This window comes from Ammodytes marinus (genome assembly GCF_949987685.1).
Source record: "Ammodytes marinus genome assembly, chromosome: 2".
Lineage (NCBI taxonomy): Eukaryota > Metazoa > Chordata > Actinopteri > Uranoscopiformes > Ammodytidae > Ammodytes > Ammodytes marinus.
In genome coordinates, this window is record NC_137231.1 from 14287425 (window position 1) to 14305331 (window position 17907).

Genomic DNA, 17907 nt, shown 5'->3' on the forward strand with positions numbered 1-17907 from the left:
ACCTCACCTCTCTTTAGCACATCTCACGTGGGGGCAGCACGTGTGATTATACATATACACATGTGGCCATACAGTCTAAATAAGGCAGCGGTGATGAATAATAGAGAGAGTGATAAAAGCATGTTCAACTAACAACGGAGCTCTTGGCTGGAAATGGGACTCGGAGGGAGCACGCTGAATGTAAGAGACAGACATGGGAAATTACTACATTTACATGGATTGCAATATCCCGCTATTGGTTAAGACAACAGACGCTGTTAACAGCAATGTCTGATTACTTTTGCCTTTGTACATGCCAAGTTGTAATGAGCATAATTTCATTGTGGTGTGTATTCCGAGAGCAACGAAAAGTGGTCAGTGTAAAGTATAAATACAGAGTATGAACTGCTCTGTGTGCTTGGTAGTGAGGCTGCCAGTCAAACAACTATTGGAAGTATGATGAGTTTTCCATTCAATCTCAAATGTAACAGTTAGTTATACAAATGTTATTAAAAGTCCAGGCTTAAATTCCCAAACTTAGAATAAATACAGACTTAAATCTTGCTCAGTCTCTAGTTAAATGGCAGCTGTTATTCAACATTTTGTCACATGCTGACAAATACAAACTCTGCTTTGCTCATCCATACTACACCTACACAAGTGTAGCCAGTTTAAAAATGCTTTTGCTAAAACGGAGAAGAATAATACATTTTCAGATTGATCCGCATTAAAGTGTTCTTATAGCCCCCCATGCAGTTTGCTCTTATCTTCACCTCTCCGTGTGTGTCTGTAGTTTTGCCATGAGAGAAGTTAACGACACCATGGGATGAGGGTTTGGCAGGCTTAAAAGCTAGTTAGGCCAGCTGAGATAATTAGTCCCAATTTCCTCATCCTGGTTCAGACAAGGGAGGAAAGCCTAGGATTACTGAGTCAAGCATTGTGTGTCGCGGAAATTGTGTCAGGCTGTTGAAGCTGTTTATTGGCAGGGGGTTTGGGTGCGCTCATTTGCAAAAGTCAACTAATGAAAGCTGTAAAAAATGTATTACATTGTGTTGCGTTAGGATGGGTTTGTGGCAGTGCGATAACTAGGCCCCCCTCTAAGGGATGAAAAGGAGCTTAATGGTACAGGACCCAGCAGGGATGCCACTCTCCTTTTGGAAGCTGTGACCTCTTGCCCTCTGCACCCTTCCCTTTGGCCTTTAAGCTGTCCCTATATCTTCCCACCCCAACAACACTCCACTTTTATCTTTTCTTTTCAGCACGGGAATAGCTCCAATTTAATTTGCATGTACTTAAGTGCATTTCAGGATTTATGGAAGACTCCTGTAAAATACACAACTAGCAATATCAAACCCTGTATATGACAATACAGACTTGATGCTGTTGAGTACTCACACAGGCAATGATGTGACTGAGAAGACTGCAAACATTTTAGCATGGACACATGGCAGAGAGGCCTACAGCAGCTGTATGTCTCCCACTCCTCCTCTCGCCACCTCCCCCGCGTGTACCCGAGGTCTGAGCTAATGTGTCGTACTGAGAGCTGTCAGTCACCAAGACACTTGCCCACACAGTTATTGGGAGTTTCTTCTTTTTTTAAAGGAATAGTTCAACAAACTAAATATTAGGCTTTTTGCCTCACTCTCAAAAACCTCAGTTTGTTAAGGGGAGCATGACAAAAGATACACTTAACACCATCACTAAACTCTCCTTTGTGTTTGTTTGGACTTTTTTTTATGTTATGTAGCACTCTATATTTTTAAGCCCAGTTCAGACCAAAGATTTGCCTCGCAACGACTTGCAACAAGACGGTTTTAGAACGTCGCGGGGAGAAATCGCAGCAGTGTGAACTGCTCGTTGCAGTGCGTTGCAAGCCGTTGCAAGGAGTCGCAGAAGATTCAACATGTCAAATCGCAAGGTCCAGTTTTAGAATGTCCAGGCCAGCTCGTTGCAAGCAGTTGCAGTTGCGTCTCGTTGCGAATCTTTGGTCTGAACTGGGCTTTACACGTTATGTCATTTTAGAATCAAATACATAATAGTACATGACCGTCACAGGCACTGCCTGGTTTCCTTCCAGTATGTATTTTGTTTTTAAACACATACTCCTCCCCAGTCACTCACACAGCCTCACATCAGTGTAAGGGTTGAGCGAACCGCAGCCAACTCCTGTTCACAGGCTAACACCTCTCGTCAAACGTCTCGTCATATGACGTGTGAGAGAAAGAACAGTCTGTAACCACTTGTGAAACATTCCAGCCCCGGCGTGGATTACAATGTCACATTGGTGCCTTTCTGCCTCATCTGTGTCTTTTTAATGTGATTAAATGCCCGTTACTCCATCTGCCCACTTAGGGATGCACTGGCAGAGTGCTCTCATTAAGAGAGATCACAGCAGTCTTTGATCAGGGCTTTAGAAAGACCTGCTTGATACACTTCCCTTTCCTAAAAGCTCCTCTTTTTAATTGAATGGGCTTACAGGAAAAGCTGACTCATCAGTTAATATAGTATCAACTACTTGTATAATAGTCAGTGGCTGTGTTCCAGGCCTGTAGTCACCGACTGTGCCAATGAAGTTTACTGATGAGGTTACATTGTGTGTGTGTGTGTGTTTGTGTGTTTGTTTTCTTGATTAATTAATTAATTGCCTTTTTCAGCCTGTAGAGTCAGACTGTCCTGTCTGCCAATTACAGTGTTTTAGAAGTTCTCAATTAAAGGTGAAGTAAGCGATTTATTTATGTTAATATAAGTGTTAAAACGCTCTTTATTCGTACAGTGATCAATGATATAGTGTTCGCGTTTCATATAGCCGATCTCTCAGTCACTCGCTCTGCATGTAATCGGCAAATAAACTTTTCGGGGATCCCGAAACTGGTATCCAATCAGAAGAGAGAATGCTACAAACCGGCACCCGTCTCAGTGCCGGTGCACGTGCAGAGCGACAGATGGGTGAATGTGTATTCGCCTACAATGGCGGAGCAGGTAAAATCCTTCCCAATGTCTGTTTTGATTGTTTTTATCATGTTTTATCACACTTATGGATCTGAGATGATGATAGATAACTTGCTGCTTGAAGACCGCATTGCGTTAATGTGGTGACGTAGGGACGAGGGAGGGGACCGCTTACTGCAGTAACTGACAGGAAGTTAGCTAAACTGACCATTCCGCTTACTGAACCTTTAATGTTTGATTAGAATAGGAAGTTGCACGGCCATATTTCCTGTTCCTCATTCAGACTGCTTCTTTTTTTCTCAGCCTTTCGCTGTCTGGTTCGACCCCTGAAGAGTGAAGAGCATGATCTATTTTGTTGTACTTCTCATCGATTCAGCTCTGCAACTAAGAGAGGATTTACAAGCCAGTTTATTATATCTGAGCACAGCATTATTTTGTGTTTTCAATGCAGCCTGGTTTGTTCCCCTTGGTCCTCTTGGAGGAGAAATGGAAGAGGAACACAAGGGGGTCCTGCTGTTATTAGTGTTGTTGTGCTGTCGCTACTCATAATAAACTACCCCGCAGGTTGAAGTATATCTTTTTTCTTTTTTGCCAGCCCACAGTTATTTATGAGTCTGGTCTAGAGCCACATGTACACATAGTTTCATAAATCTATACACTCCAGGCCTGTTAGTTGTACACTCAGAGACCACACACAGCCAGTGGACACACACACACACACACACACACACACACACACACACACACACACACACACACACACACACACACACACACACACACACACACACACACACACACACAGGTGCTCACACACTTCCTGTAATTATCACCTTTACAGATTGCATTACAGTGATACTGCAGATTGGTTGGCCTGCATGCTGCTTTCCTAACTTCCACACTACTACTAGGCTATATGATAATGCAGACCCGGTGTATTAGGCTGAGTGTGCAGAGCGTTGTACGAGCCATCATGCTTTAGTGTGCCTATAAATCGCTGAAGTGATCACTGCTTGGCAAGACTCTAAGCTCCCTGGGTTCACTCGTAGCTCTAAACAATTTGTTTTATAGCTCAAAATGCACTCCACTGTTGCTCTCCTTAGGGGCCAGCAGCCCCCCAAAAAACAAATGCACTTGCAGGAACATGTGCACTCACAGTTCAAACGTCCACTGATTCACTTGCATTCACTAGTTTTCAATACGGAGGCATATCCCGTCACCGCCTTCATGCACGTAAAAACATGACTTATAGGAACACAGACACTCGCACATGATTTCCCTTCTTAGCGCTGTTTGCTGAGACTCCGCCCCGTGTGCTCTGGGACCCAGCTGCATTGAAAACACACTGCCTTTGTGTGAGAACAGCTGGCTGCAAAGTCATTCGGACACACACTCGCACACACAAGCTCATGCGGACAAGCACCCACAGATACACACATGGTTTTCCACGCAATCTGAGCCGAACCAGTCTCTATTGTCTGTGAATAATTGAATGCATAAGCTGTTGAGGAGTGGGGGGGGGGAGTTCACAGCGTTCCAGCAATCCAGCTATAAGGGCGGCTTGGTCCACTGTTGAAACTCTATAGCAATCACCTCAATAATGACATCAGCATGTTGGCACCTAGACCAGGGTCCGCAGGCACATTTTGCCATATGAGAGGGTCCTGGGAGTGTGTGTGTGTTTGTGTGTGTGTTAAGTGTGTCCTGGCAGTGTTAGACTGCTTTGTAGCCAGTTTTGCTGTCGTAAAAAGCCAATGCAAAACACTCCACCCAGTTACTGTTTCTCTCTGCCCCCCCCCCCCCTCTCTGTCTTCCATGACCAGTACCAGACCAGTTCCCTTCACTGTTGTTGTGCCGTGGCTTCCCAACGGCAGCTGGAGTTTGAAGCACTGTGAATTAGATCATTGTTTTTTGAGTCGTTTGAGTTTTGTATGGGATTGTTGTCTGTTTTTTTTTTCCTAATCCGATTCCAAGCTATGTTTTCTGAAAATCACTGCACATACTGTATGTATACTTACTGCACTTAATGTGTGCTATGGTATGTGTCTGTAGGCTTGAGTAGGATAGTGACATCTGTTGTGTGTTAATGTCAATCTGATGATGTGACTTCTAACATCCGAGCACTTCACTCGCCATTCCATTTAATCTGTGATCATTGATTTATTGTTCTCTTTCTTGCACTCTCAACTGTTCCCTCCATCTTTAACAGCAGCCATTCCCTGGGTGTGGGAGAGAAAGAGAGTGAGCAAGAGAGGGAAAGTAGCAGAAGAGGGTGGAGAGGAAGGCGAGGCGCATAGCTGCGGCTGAGTAATTGAAAGCCGGCAGTTTGGTCAGTGCAGTCCCAACGTATGGGAGTGGTCAGGAATTTGAGACTTTTTGGTTATGTTTGCGTACGTGAAATAGAGACTGAGTGACATCGTCGTGTCTGTGGCCATTAAGATTGATAGATTGTAGAAGCAGTTGTGACTTTGTGTGTGTGTGTGTGTGTGTGTGTGTGTGTGTGTGTGTGTGTGTGTGTGTGTGTGCGTGCGTGCGTGCGTGCGTGCGTGCGTGCGTGCGTGCGTGCGTGCGTGCGTGCGTGCGTGCGTGCGTGCGTGCGTGCGTGCGTGCGTGCGTGCGTGCGTGCGTGCGTGCGTGCGTGAATGAATGAATGAATGAGTGAGCAACACTTTCGAGAATGTGTTTTTGTATTGGGATCAGTCAGCCTCGGAGTCAGCAAATAAGCAAAGCTAGCGGGTGCTTTTACAGTGACTATAGGGACTCCATCTCAATGCCAGTAATCTTCCCCATGACCTCTACCCTCCTTTTAAAGATGAAGATGCTACTGGTATTAAAATTGGTGTTAGATTTCTGCTATTTAAATGTGCTTCTGATGCGCAGCATATTGCTATGCACCTGTTTGCGCTGCATAGAGCATAAGCCTTCTTCTCTGAACTAGTACATTTGACCCTAAAGCCATGCATGCTGCATTTACAAGTATTTGAATTATTATGATTCTGTCATACCAAGCAAAATGTGCTGTCACTTGATGTGTTCAACACTGATGTGTGAGTGAAACCTGAGCCCATGCTGTAACAGCAGTTGTCCGGTCTGCTCGGGATGGAGGGCATAGAGGTCAGGGGTCGGTGATCTGAGCAGCAAAGCCTACTCGAGCAGAACAACACATCGTAAACAAACCATTACACACCATCTGCAGCGGCGTCAAATCCCCAACCAGCATGTGTATGTTTGTGTAGGTGCGTGTGTTAGTGTCCCTGGGATCACACCCGCAGACACACAAGCTAGGATCAACACACACAGCCAGACGGGGACGGAGAGGTGACAGAGGAAGTGACCATCTGGTATCTACTGAGGCATCACATGACCTGCTGAAAGGTCACACTGGCATACTGCAGATTTACTGTGTGCGCCAAACAGTGATGCTTTAAAAAAATATATTTTAGTTTGAAGCAACAGTTTTTTTTCGAAATGTTGTGGATTTTTTGGGAGGAATTTATATCTTGTCATTTCATTATCCCTTGATTTGAAATATTTTTCTATCCTAAGCAACCTTTTCGTATACACACACACACATTTGTTTTGTTGCTCCAGGACACTTCCACAAGTTAACAGCACCACCAGCCCTGCAATCAATGGCCAGTCCGCTCTACCAACTTTACAATTAAGCGGGAAAACCTTAATAAGGGTTTGTGTGTGATGTACCTGTCCCGAAACAGTATACGCAGTTGATTATAAATTCTGTCATAACTCTCTTTTAAAAGTTAATTGCCTGAGAAGTAATTATGAAGTTTCCTGTCTTTAGTCATTAGTGCAAGCGTCAAGTGATGGAAAGGCACAGTGTTCTCTATATTTTCCTCAGTTTTTTCCCCATTAGACAAAGTCGCTATCTCTCCCAATTATTCCCACACACGCTCATTTACAGAGCTGCATGCTTCATTAGCTTGGCAGCAGGTTTGCTCAGACAGAGCCCACCGCAAGTGTCCTCATTTCTTAATTGCCACCACGTTCAGTGTTTTTCCCGCTCATCCTTGTCTTCTCTTGCAAGTAAAGCAGCTTGATCCGCCTTTCTCTTATTTGTGTGTCCCCTCCTTATCCCCACAAATTACACCTTGCTTGTCTACACACACTCCACATTTTTCTTTTTTTTCTATTGTTATGTGACTGCACCTCCTCCCTACTGTGTTGCTGCTTGACACCCAACATGCACTGCAACATCCCTGTCACCACATCTATCCTTCCTTCGCCCCCTCTCTTATCTGGCTGCTGTCCACACTCACACTGTCACCGTCACAGGCAGTCACTGGCAGCCTCTCTGGCAATGCCCACTGGTCTAACACCTGCTACTCTGAAGACACACTGAGCAAGGCAATCACTGCAACTCGCTGCTCTGTGTGTGTGTGTGTGTGTGTGTGTGTGCCTCTTTTGTGTGGTGTGTTTGTGTCTTACTTCCCTGTCTGTAAGGTGTTTGTCGGCTTGTTGTACTGCTGTCAGACCGACACACAGCCAGACGTGTGGATTAGAGTTGGATCTAGGCTGCTCCTCTTCTATTCTAAGATCCTCAGAAGGAGAAGCCTGTTAATGTGGCTTCTATAAATACAGGACCTCCTCCAAGCAGGTCACTCTGAGACACCAGTGTTCAAACTGGACTGTGGCAACTGCTCATTCACTGTGTGTGTGTTTGTGTGTGTGTGTGTGTGTGTGTGTGTGTGTGTGTGTGTGTGTGTGTGTGTGTGTGTGTGTGTGTGTGTGTGTGTGTGTGTGTGTGTGTGTGTGTGTGTGTGTGTGTGTGTGTGTGTGTGTGTGTGTGTGTGTGTGTGTGTGTGTGTGTGTGTGTGTGTGTGTGTGTGTGTGTGTGTGTGTGTGTGAGTGTGCCTTCCTTTAAAGCTGGCTAGCTATAGCCTCCGGCTCAGTGGTTCATGGAGAGTGGCAGTGTGTGGTGCCACCATTGACAAGGACGTTTGGACACAGAAAGAGCTGGGATTTCTCTAGATACTCTCTTTATCCTCAGTTCGAGTCTCTCTTTTTCCCCCCGTCCTTTGTTCATGTTTATCACCTACAACTAAGGGTTTTGTTCTGACTAAATCATTTACCAATAATATTTTCAATACAGCAATCAATACCTAAAACAAAGACACATTACTATCCAATGATAGAAGATGTTAGATCCTACAAAGTTGTGACTGCCCATGGTTTCTCTGTGTGCAGTAGATACAAACTGTATGTTTTGGAATAGCGTTGATCTAGGCAGTGTGTATGCGTTCACTGCAAAACAAAAAAAGCATATATACACAAAAGCTTATTTGTGCATTTCATCTTTCTTTCTCCATTATCAAGTGTAATTCCTTATTCTCACTCCAAACAAATGAACGAAAGAAAACCAATCATTCAACTCTCATAAACAAAACACTTGACCTGAATTCTCCACTTGTACGTTGTTAACATGTACGTTGTTAACATCCTTGTAGTGATATCTGTGTTTATGCTGTTGCGGTAATTTAGCCTCCGTTGTTTCATGGTCAAGAGCACTATAATTTCTCGGGTCAGTGCGAGTGTTTATTTAATGACAGGACCGTTTGTGTTGCTACCTTGTGTTCAATATCCAACGTGTAGATTTGACATGACTGACCCTTCATCAATAATAATAATACACTTACTCTTGCTCTCAGTTTGCATGATTGAATGTCTGAAATTCCTTCACCCTGGTTGGTTTTCTGGGGAGAAATCGAATAGTAATCACCTCCGTCCCTTTCAATCTTACACCATGTTGTTGTAGCACTGCAGACTAGTATGGACAGTGTTAAAATGCATTGGTGGTTTGGAGACCAAATACTTGGATTTTTACGTGTGATTTACAGCTGCTATGATGTAGCTTTAAGCGTGGTGCAGAGCAAGTATGGTTTTATCCCATGAAGCAAGTCTTCCAATGCAGCGTTCAATCAGAAACCGAATACCTCATTGAGAAGTGAGAATATGTGTCCAAACGTGGATTTTTTTAGATCCAAAACCACATTCAACAAAGTGTGGGACTCACGCTACAACAGAGACAGGTAGATAAAGGAGAGAGAGAAGAGGGTGTGGAGGAGAAGAAAGAATAGCTGATTGGGGATGAGGAAGTGGAATGGACAGAGTGGGAGAGAAGGCGGAGGAAAATGAGCAGTGGAAGTATTAAAGCTTAAATCAAAAAGAATAAAAAATTCATAAGAATGAGGCAGATAGGGGGAGAAACTAAATGAGATAGATATCGGGGTAGAGGAGAGGGAAAGGTGCATTTATCAGTCGGAGAGAGGGGTCAGGGAAAATAAGGGCAAAGGGAGTATTAGAGATTATTTGTGAGGTTGGTGTGTTAATGTATCACTGAATAGGAGAAGCCCATGCACACACACACACGCACACACACACACACACACACACACACACACACACACACACACACGCACACACACAATCTCCAGCAGTCTCCCGTTGCATGCCATTCATTCTCTCTAGAACCAAATCTAACCTTCATTTTCTTTTCTGATTTTTTGAACCAGTTGATGTGCAAATGCATGACTCAAAGGTGTTTTTAGATGGAAAGAGAGCAGCGGCACTCAACACTCAAGGTCAACCACCTGGCTTTGCATTTTACTTGATCTTTGTTTGATTCCTGAACCCATTGTGCTCTCTCATCCATCTCACCTCATATGTTAGTACTTGTCCTCGCTGTCTACCGTTTAAGTTCATGCATTACAGTATAATTGTACTGCTGACCGAGCGAGTATAGGGGCTTAGAGATTTGTTTAAACTCTGGGCAGCATCATGAGAGACAGAGCGAGACAGCTCAGGATTGAGGAAACTTCCCTGTCTGCATGTGTTTGGCTTTGGGACTGTGTGTGAATGTGTCCACATGCAGTGTGTGTATATACTTTCTTGGCCCCAGATGAGCCAGGTCCAATTTACTTAAAAAAAAAAATACCTTTTAGGTAAAGCTTGAGGAACGGTTCAGTGGCTAGTGTGTATGGTGTATGCGAATGTGTCTGGGGTTTCTACTTTGGGCTGCAGACTAGTATTTGACAGCTTCATTTTTCACTCACTTAAGTTATGCTGCTCCCTCTTTGTGTGTCGGGTGTGTGCCTGCATTCGTGTATGTGTGTGTGTGTGTGTGTGTGTGTGTAGCGAATAAGTTTGCTCAAAATGATTCAGCAACTATGTGTCTAGTCAGTGGGGGTAGGCTCATCAGTAAGAGGACAAAAGGACAAGTATTTGATTATTGTCCATGCCGCACACACTTACACACACACACACACACCATGGAACCCAGACTCCGAGATGCTATCAGAGACACACTTTACTAATGTTTCCTACATTTCTCCTAAAAATGCACTGATTTGTATCACTATCTTCTAGGGAAGTCAAAACTATTACATATCTCTCATAATTCCCCCCTCCCTTGCACTTCTCAAATGATGTTTTCCTCCATTTGTGGAGCGAGACGATATTTTACCAAACGTGTCGTCATCAGTCAGTCAGTCAGTCAAGCCTGTTCCTCATCAGTAAACACTGTTCCCTTTGTCTCCCTTTTGCAGGACAGCGACATCCAGAAGAAGATAGACCATGAGATCCGGATGCGCGACGGGGCCTGCAAGCTGCTGGCCGCCTGCTCCCAGAAAGACCAGGCGCTGGAGGCCTCCAAGAGCCTGCAGACCTGCAGCACCCGCATCATGGCCTACATGTCAGAGCTGCAGCGCATGAAGGAGGCTCAGGTCATGCAGAAGGTCACGCGGAGGTCGTCCGACGCGGGGCCTATGGAAGACAGACTCCCGTGCAAAGGAAAAGTGGCCATCTCAGGCAAGTGAAAAAACCATGTCGGAATGTGTGTGTGTGTGTGTGTGTGTGTGTGTGTGTGTGTGAGGACAAATTTGTATTGATGAAAATGAGACAAAAATTATTTAGCATTTATTGGGAGATTGTGATGAGCTTTAGAGATTTGGACAAGGAGTACCAAGCAGTAATTAAAAGGGAATAGACTCTTTGTGATCCCCTTAGTGTTTAGCCTCTATTAGAGGTTGTTTCATTCTCTCATTGTGTGCTGAGGTGAGCGTGGTGACTTGCAGATGCTTGCCAATTACATAATGAGAGCCAGCAGTGAGATAAGTGATTATGGAGCTACTCTGTTTGCATTGCACGCACACACTGCAGAGAGACAATTCGCCCCAGGTAGCAAGAAAACACGAGTGTAAGGTTTTTTATTTCCTCTTTTGTTTGTTTTCAGAACATGAGATGAGGTGTGTGTGTGTGTGTGTGTGTGTGTGTGTGTGTGTGTGTGTGTGTGTGTGTGTGTGTGTGTGTGTGTGTGTGTGTGTGTGTGTGTGTGTGTGTGTGTGTGTGTGTGTGTGTGTGTGTGTGTGTGTGTGTGTGTGTGTGTGTGTGTGTGTGTGTGTGTGTGTGTGTGTGTGTGTGTGGGTTGGGTGTACTGGAGGTTCACTGAGGCACTGTTACTGTCACTGTTGTCTGGTACCCAGCTGGAGAGTATGCCACACACACACACACACACACACATTCAATAATTAGCTGTAAATACTTTAGCCAGTGTGGGTAGGATACACACATATAGCAGTTAGACAGTAAGGGTGATTAACATTTTTGTGGTCTAATCCCCTGTCTGTTGTCGTTGCAGATCTTCGGATCCCTCTCATGTGGAAAGACACAGAGTACTTCAAGAACAAAGGAGGTGAGGAGCCACCTCTGTACCTCTGTGTGTGTGTGTGAGGAAGTTCATTGATGGGTTAATGATTATTAATGCCTGTTGGCTTCATTAAAGATTAGCTTCTGAGGGAATCGCTAAGTGCTTTCACGCATTTATGAAATGGTCATATTGAAAGATGTCAAATGCGTGCGAAAACCCTTTGTATAATCCCAGGAGTGAGTGTGGGACTCCTCATGACTAAAGAACAATAATCCACTAGTCTTATCATTTTCTGGAGGGTGAAACATTTAATGTGGTCGTTTAATTTCTTATTTTAAATATGTACTGCCCTGTGGAGCTGTGCAGACATTATCACTTTTCATAATTTTCTGCTCTACACTATTCAGCGAGGAGAGCAGTTCCCGGAGCTGATCATTACAATATGTGGCACCGTTTACCAGATATCTCCATAGTTCACGGAAAATGGAATTTTTTAGTGAGAAACTTCTGGCAGCACAACCTGACCTACTGTTCAGACCTGCTGGCTTTGCCTCTTGGCTCTGAGAAGCAGCAGTCACACGGGCACTCAACTGGGTCATTATGACACAGGCAGAGAATGCTTAGTGAAAAAAACCCAAGTGAAATCTGTTGGGCATTTAAGGAACTCCTGGACTATTTTGCACTATGAAATATTTCTGTCATCTCTTCTATGAACTGTGCCATCTTTTAAATGTTTTTTTTTTTTTTTTACGGCACTTCAGATTTCAATGGTGCATTGAAAATACAGCGATGGCAATCTTTAAATGACTATTTGCTATCTCCCCATCCTTTCTTGATAGAGTCAAGTGTTAACCCCCCCCTGTGCTGTCTTTATAATCGTCTCACTCCTCATTCTCTCCCTTTGGTGACTTGAATGGAATTTATCTGCATGACCTGTGCATATAAATGAACGAGACAGGTACGAGACTCTTCAACAAACCTTAATGAGGCTGTTAGTCAAGGACATTAAGCACGCCAAGACATAAACTGAGCCCTGGAGGCAAGGAGGGAGTAAAGCATGCTCCTCTCTCATGTGTCCAATCATATTTTTAAGCATTCAGCACATACCTGTAGTGATCAATATTAATTGGCACAGGGAAGCACATAAGCAGGAGCAAACCCGCCTCTCTCAGCCTTTTTTCAGTTCTATCCTTGACTTTTAATAAGAAGCAGCAAAATTATTGAATTTGGTTGAGTAGTAGAAGAGGAAAATTATCAAATAAAGAGAAGACTAGTCACATTATTCATTTTTTGCATAAATTGCTTACTTTTTGATTATATGATAGTGTTGCGGTTCACTACAAGGATTCATCTTAATAACCCATAATCCTAGGATGCCCTAAAAGGGTTTCTACAGTTTTTTTTTTTACAATGCATGTGTGTATATTTATGTACTGTATGTAGTTGTTGTTACCGTGCTCTCTCATTAAGGACCATTGTGCTTCAGTTGCAACATTGAAAGAAAAAAAAAACACAGCTAACACAATGCTTCACATAAATTCTTAGCACAGCTGGCCTTTGAGATTGCCGAACTGAAACTAACAGCATCAGTAAAGTGCTTGTCAGCAGCAGTAAAGGAGCCGATCTCCTTTCAAACTTTTAATTACTCAGGTTATATGCTCTCTCCAAGCCTGTCGCATCGACACTTTTTTAAAACATTCACCTGCATCTTGAAGGTTGCAGGCGTTACTGAAAAGGAGTTTCAAAGTGATGCAACTAAACAAAAGCTGTTGCAATGTTTAATACATGTGCTGTTTTTCTCTCTTGCCTTTCCGCCTTGTCCTTCTCATAGAGCTGCATCGGTGTGCAGTGTTTTGCCTACTGCAGTTGGGAGGAGAGATCTTTGACACGGACATGGTGATAGTGGACCGGACACTCACAGATATTTGCTTTGACAACACTATTGTATTGTGAGTCATCTTTTTGGCACTTGACCAATAAAAGCCCCCCAAAACTCACATATAAACCTGTAAGTGTTTCTGATAATGTTCTTAATGCGTGTATTCTTTCTGCAGTAATGAGGCCAGCCCGGGCTTTGACCTGCGCGTCGAGCTGTATAGCTGCTGCTCGGAGGACGACTACTCGTCAGGGAGCACGCCGAGAAAACTAGCCAGCAAACTGAGCTCCTCACTGGGGAGATCGGCCGGGAAGAAGCTCCGGGCAGCCATGGAGCCTGGACCGTGTAGTCCTGTTAGCAACGGAGGGGCATCTCCTCTTCTCCTGCCTGTTCCATCTGTGCCGTAAGTTTAGCTCAAACAATAAGATATAATTATACTGTTAATACAAGAGAGATACTAAAAAGAGGGAGACAGCATATTTTGAAGGGGACCATTTTTTCTACTCAAACATATATGCTAAAACACAGAATACATTTCTAACCCCTCTTTTGTACCTCAACAGGGGCCCTAAGTACCACCTCTTAGCTCATACCACCCTGTCACTGTCGCACGTCCAGGACAGCTTTCGCACACATGACCTCACCATCTCAGGCAACGGTGAGTGGCAGCCTTCATCAATCTATCTCCTCCTCCTCCACCATCTTTCTCCTTATTCCCCCTGCCAAATCCATCCATCTGCTGTTTTAGTCCCTCTCTAAATCGTCACTGTCTCGTTGTTCCTCCCCGCATTCTGATAATTTCCCTTTAAAACCGAGCTCACCGTGCATATTCTTCCTCTCTGTTCTCCCATGTTCTGTTGACAGACAGCCATTGCCAAGGTCATGGTAATAATAAAGGCTCTTGCTAGTGAGGGGACTGCTGTGTAAAGCTGTAATGATGTGGGCTAACAAGGGCCCGGACCTCAGACAGACAGGACCCTAGTGTTTTATTCATTGGCCCTTCAGCCGTGCTGTAAAGTTTCATTGCTGCACTTCACGACACTCCCTGCAGCTGCCAGTCTTTTACACCCCTGTGCCTTGTTTTGTGTGCCAAAGGGGGCCAGCTTGACAGGGAGAAGAGGTGTGTGTGTGTGTGTGTGTGTGTGTGTGTGTGTGTGTGTGTGTGTGTGTGTGTGTGTGTGTGTGTGTGTGTGTGTGTGTGTGTGTGTGTGTGTGTGTGTGTGTGTGTGTGTGTGTGTGTGTGTGTGTGTGTGTGTGTGTGTGTGTGTGTGTGTGTGTGTGTGTGTGTGTGTGTGTATGTGCGGATGCATATGACTATACATGTTAGTGTGTGCATTTTGAATGTTATGTGGCAATATTATTCTGTATTAATGAGGTTTGCTTTTGCCCATCTGTCTCTCTCTCTCCCTACAGAAGAGTGTTCTTATTGGCTACCGCTCTATGGCAGTATGTGTTGCCGCCTAGCAGCTCAGCCTCACTGCATGACCCAACAGATGATAAATGGGTTTTTGAAAGTTAAGGTAAGTTGGCAGGTGTCTGTGTACGGCAGTGACAGGAAGACTATTTGCTTTCAGGTTTCCATAGTTTTTGGCTTCTCTCCTGTTTTTCTTTCCTCTCCTACACTTCCCTCCTCTCCTTCTTATGAACTCTCTTTGTGTTTATCTCCCACGTATTAAAAATTCACAACTTAACCAACCTTTTTCTCTACCTCGTAGCAGTTGGGAGGCGACCCTCAGAGTTGGACAAAAGTGTACGCCGTTCTAAAAGGAGCAAGCCTTTTCTGCTACCACCAACAAGAAGATGTGGAGGCTAACGTGGAGCCAGCTTTCACTATTGCCATCAATAAGGTCAGCAAGAAAATCGCTATCTGAGTAGCTATCTGGAATGGAGTAAAACAATCTATCTCCGGAGGTGCATCCACCTTTACAGAACCTATTCAGTTGTGTTGTTTTTGGTAATGCCCAAGGCACTGGTAGTGTAGAAGAATAGATTTTAAAGGAACTGGGCGTTTTTGGATTGCTGCCAGTTTGAAATCTCGAGCCAACATGGAAGACTCTGAGGCAAAAAAAGTAAATAAGAAATGAGCTCTTCTCGTAGTAACTATAAATATGTAGCCCTTGAGCGAGGCACCTAAGCCCTCAGTCACACCCACAGAGCTGCTTAGAAGCCAAGAGTCCAAAACTACGGTTCTGTTGCTCAGCTTTCAGATGTGTAAATGTTCAGCAAGGTTAGAAAAGAGCATGCATGTCTGAATAAAATACTTTAAAGATATAATAGTACTTTAAATCTGTTCAGTATCTTTCACGAAACTCAGTGGTCAGCCCCAACCAATCAGAATACACACAGAATGCTCTCCTCTTTTTCCAGGCAACAAAGTGAAGAACAGTCAGATTCTTGATCATCCTATTTCCTGTGTCTGTGTTTGAACGTTTATGTCCTAGGGGGGCTTTATCATTCTTTCCATAGTGACTCATTGACTCTGTGTTAGCCTCTGACCCTGAGCTCACAGTTGACCCAAAGCCAAGTTGGCCGGATCCGATCAGCTCTGTGTGATCTTATGTCAGTCATTCTACAAAAGCCTGGCTCTACTAAAGAGAAAGGGGGAAGGTGCAGTGTGTGACCAAACTGATGAATGGACCAACACTGCCATCTAGAGGTCATAAACAGACCCAGACACATTTGGAGTGGAAGGAGGAAGGGGGTGGGAATTGGGGAGTACACAGTACACACACACACCTTTTGTGTGATAATTGCTGAAGGGAAATGGTATGGAAGAGTAGTAATTATAGGCTGTATTAGTGAGGGTTGTATTTTCAGCGAGGACATGCAGTTACAATTGACATAATGATGATCACTTGTTGCGGCACATCAATTTTGCTCGCTTCAGGAGTGCCCTGCATTCATTCCCCATCACAGTTCCTTTTGTGGTGGATTATTGTAATCCTTCGTTTTGTTGCTCCCTTGTTTTTTTTTCAGGAGACCAGGATACGAGCGTCAGAGAAAGACCCTCACAGTAAAGTTCAGAATATCTGTATCAGTAACCAGTACGGAGGTGAGGAGGTCACACACACACTGACGACAGACAGCCGCGAGGACACACACCGATGGATGGAGGCCTTCTGGCAACATTTCTATGACATGAGTGAGTTGCTTGCTCCACTGTTAACACAGGAAGTGTGAGCTATAATTAACCCACCACCAGAGGGTGATAGTGGGTATCTCACATATCTTAACACAGTTGCTTAAATGACATGATTAATACTGCTGTATACTCTCGTTCTGCGCCTTGCTGTGTTGTGTGACTTTGTGTTTTCTCTCTCCGACATACACAGGCCAATGGAAGCAGTGCTGCGATGACTTAATGAAAATTGAACTGCCGTCACCTAGGAAACCGGCTCCTGTCACACCAAAACAAGGCTCACTCTATCACGAAATGGGTAAGACCATATTACTGTGCATATGCAATCAGAAAACCTGTTTGGTCACTTTTAGCTAAGGAAATGAGCAAAACGTAATCTACAAAGGGGAAACAGGGAAAGAAAAGCACTGTGCCTGCATTGCATGTGACTGTGTGTAGCTTTAATTCCTTTGGTCCCTGTGCATGGGAGACGCCGTCACAATTAAAAATGTCCCCTTCGATATCTCAAACTCACACTCTGCTTTACTTCTCCGTACTGTAGATAGAATGGGTCTTCTTATCTCTTGACACGCTGACTCACTCTCTGTCCTTTGTCTCTCTGTCCCTCCTTGTCCTTTTTTTTCAATTTTCCCTGAGTGTCCCGAATCCATCACTCTTCCACTTTGTCTCCTTCTGCCCTTCCTTATCATTTCCTTTGTGTCCTCATACATTATTCATGGTCACATTTTTCATCAACTTTCAACATTAATTTTTTAACAACCGAATTATCTTTATCCTTGAACGAACCGTTTGTTTTGTTCTTTCATCATGCCTTGACATTCATTTCCATGATAAACACGCATCAACCCATATCGATTTTCTTTCACGGCCATCAAAACACATTAAAACTGTCCTCAACCTGTTGCACACTCCCTGTCCACTCCATGCCGTCTCCCTCCCCGACCTCCCTCTTGGTTTTGTCCTAACCCCTCTGGCAGCCCCTCTTGCCACACCCTCCTGTGAGGGTCTTCTGCTGCAGGATAACGCTGTGTCTGCTGAGATTCGCGCTCTGCTCTCGTCCTATTACAACGACAGGTGAAGTAACAGGAGGTAGTGATTTAAAAAAAAAAAAAGTGTTTAAAAGTTGCAGTTCGAGATTTACTGCAAGTCCAGGATCCCCTTCATCTGGATCAGGGTATTTTTTTTAGTATAGTATTTTTTTATCAGTAAATATACAACAGGACAGGTTGAGGTATTGAATTATTTCACACAATTTGAAGTAACATTTAATGAATTGCAAATATATATCTCTACGTCCATCCA

The 17907-nt window shown here is 44.1% G+C and overlaps 1 protein-coding gene across 2 annotated transcripts in view; it reads left to right on the forward strand.

The window, feature by feature from the left end:
* The window catches only part of rtkna (rhotekin a), a 40597-nt gene that overhangs the window by 19921 nt on the left and 2769 nt on the right, over nt 1-17907 (forward strand). For both annotated transcript variants that reach the window (XM_080038652.1, XM_080038653.1), the window contains exons 2-10: nt 10491-10752; nt 11582-11635; nt 13422-13539; nt 13645-13869; nt 14030-14124; nt 14880-14986; nt 15182-15313; nt 16443-16608; nt 16799-16903. In XM_080038652.1, the coding sequence (XP_079894778.1) occupies nt 10491-10752; nt 11582-11635; nt 13422-13539; nt 13645-13869; nt 14030-14124; nt 14880-14986; nt 15182-15313; nt 16443-16608; nt 16799-16903 (1264 nt within the window). The remainder of the gene's footprint in view (nt 1-10490; nt 10753-11581; nt 11636-13421; nt 13540-13644; nt 13870-14029; nt 14125-14879; nt 14987-15181; nt 15314-16442; nt 16609-16798; nt 16904-17907) is intronic.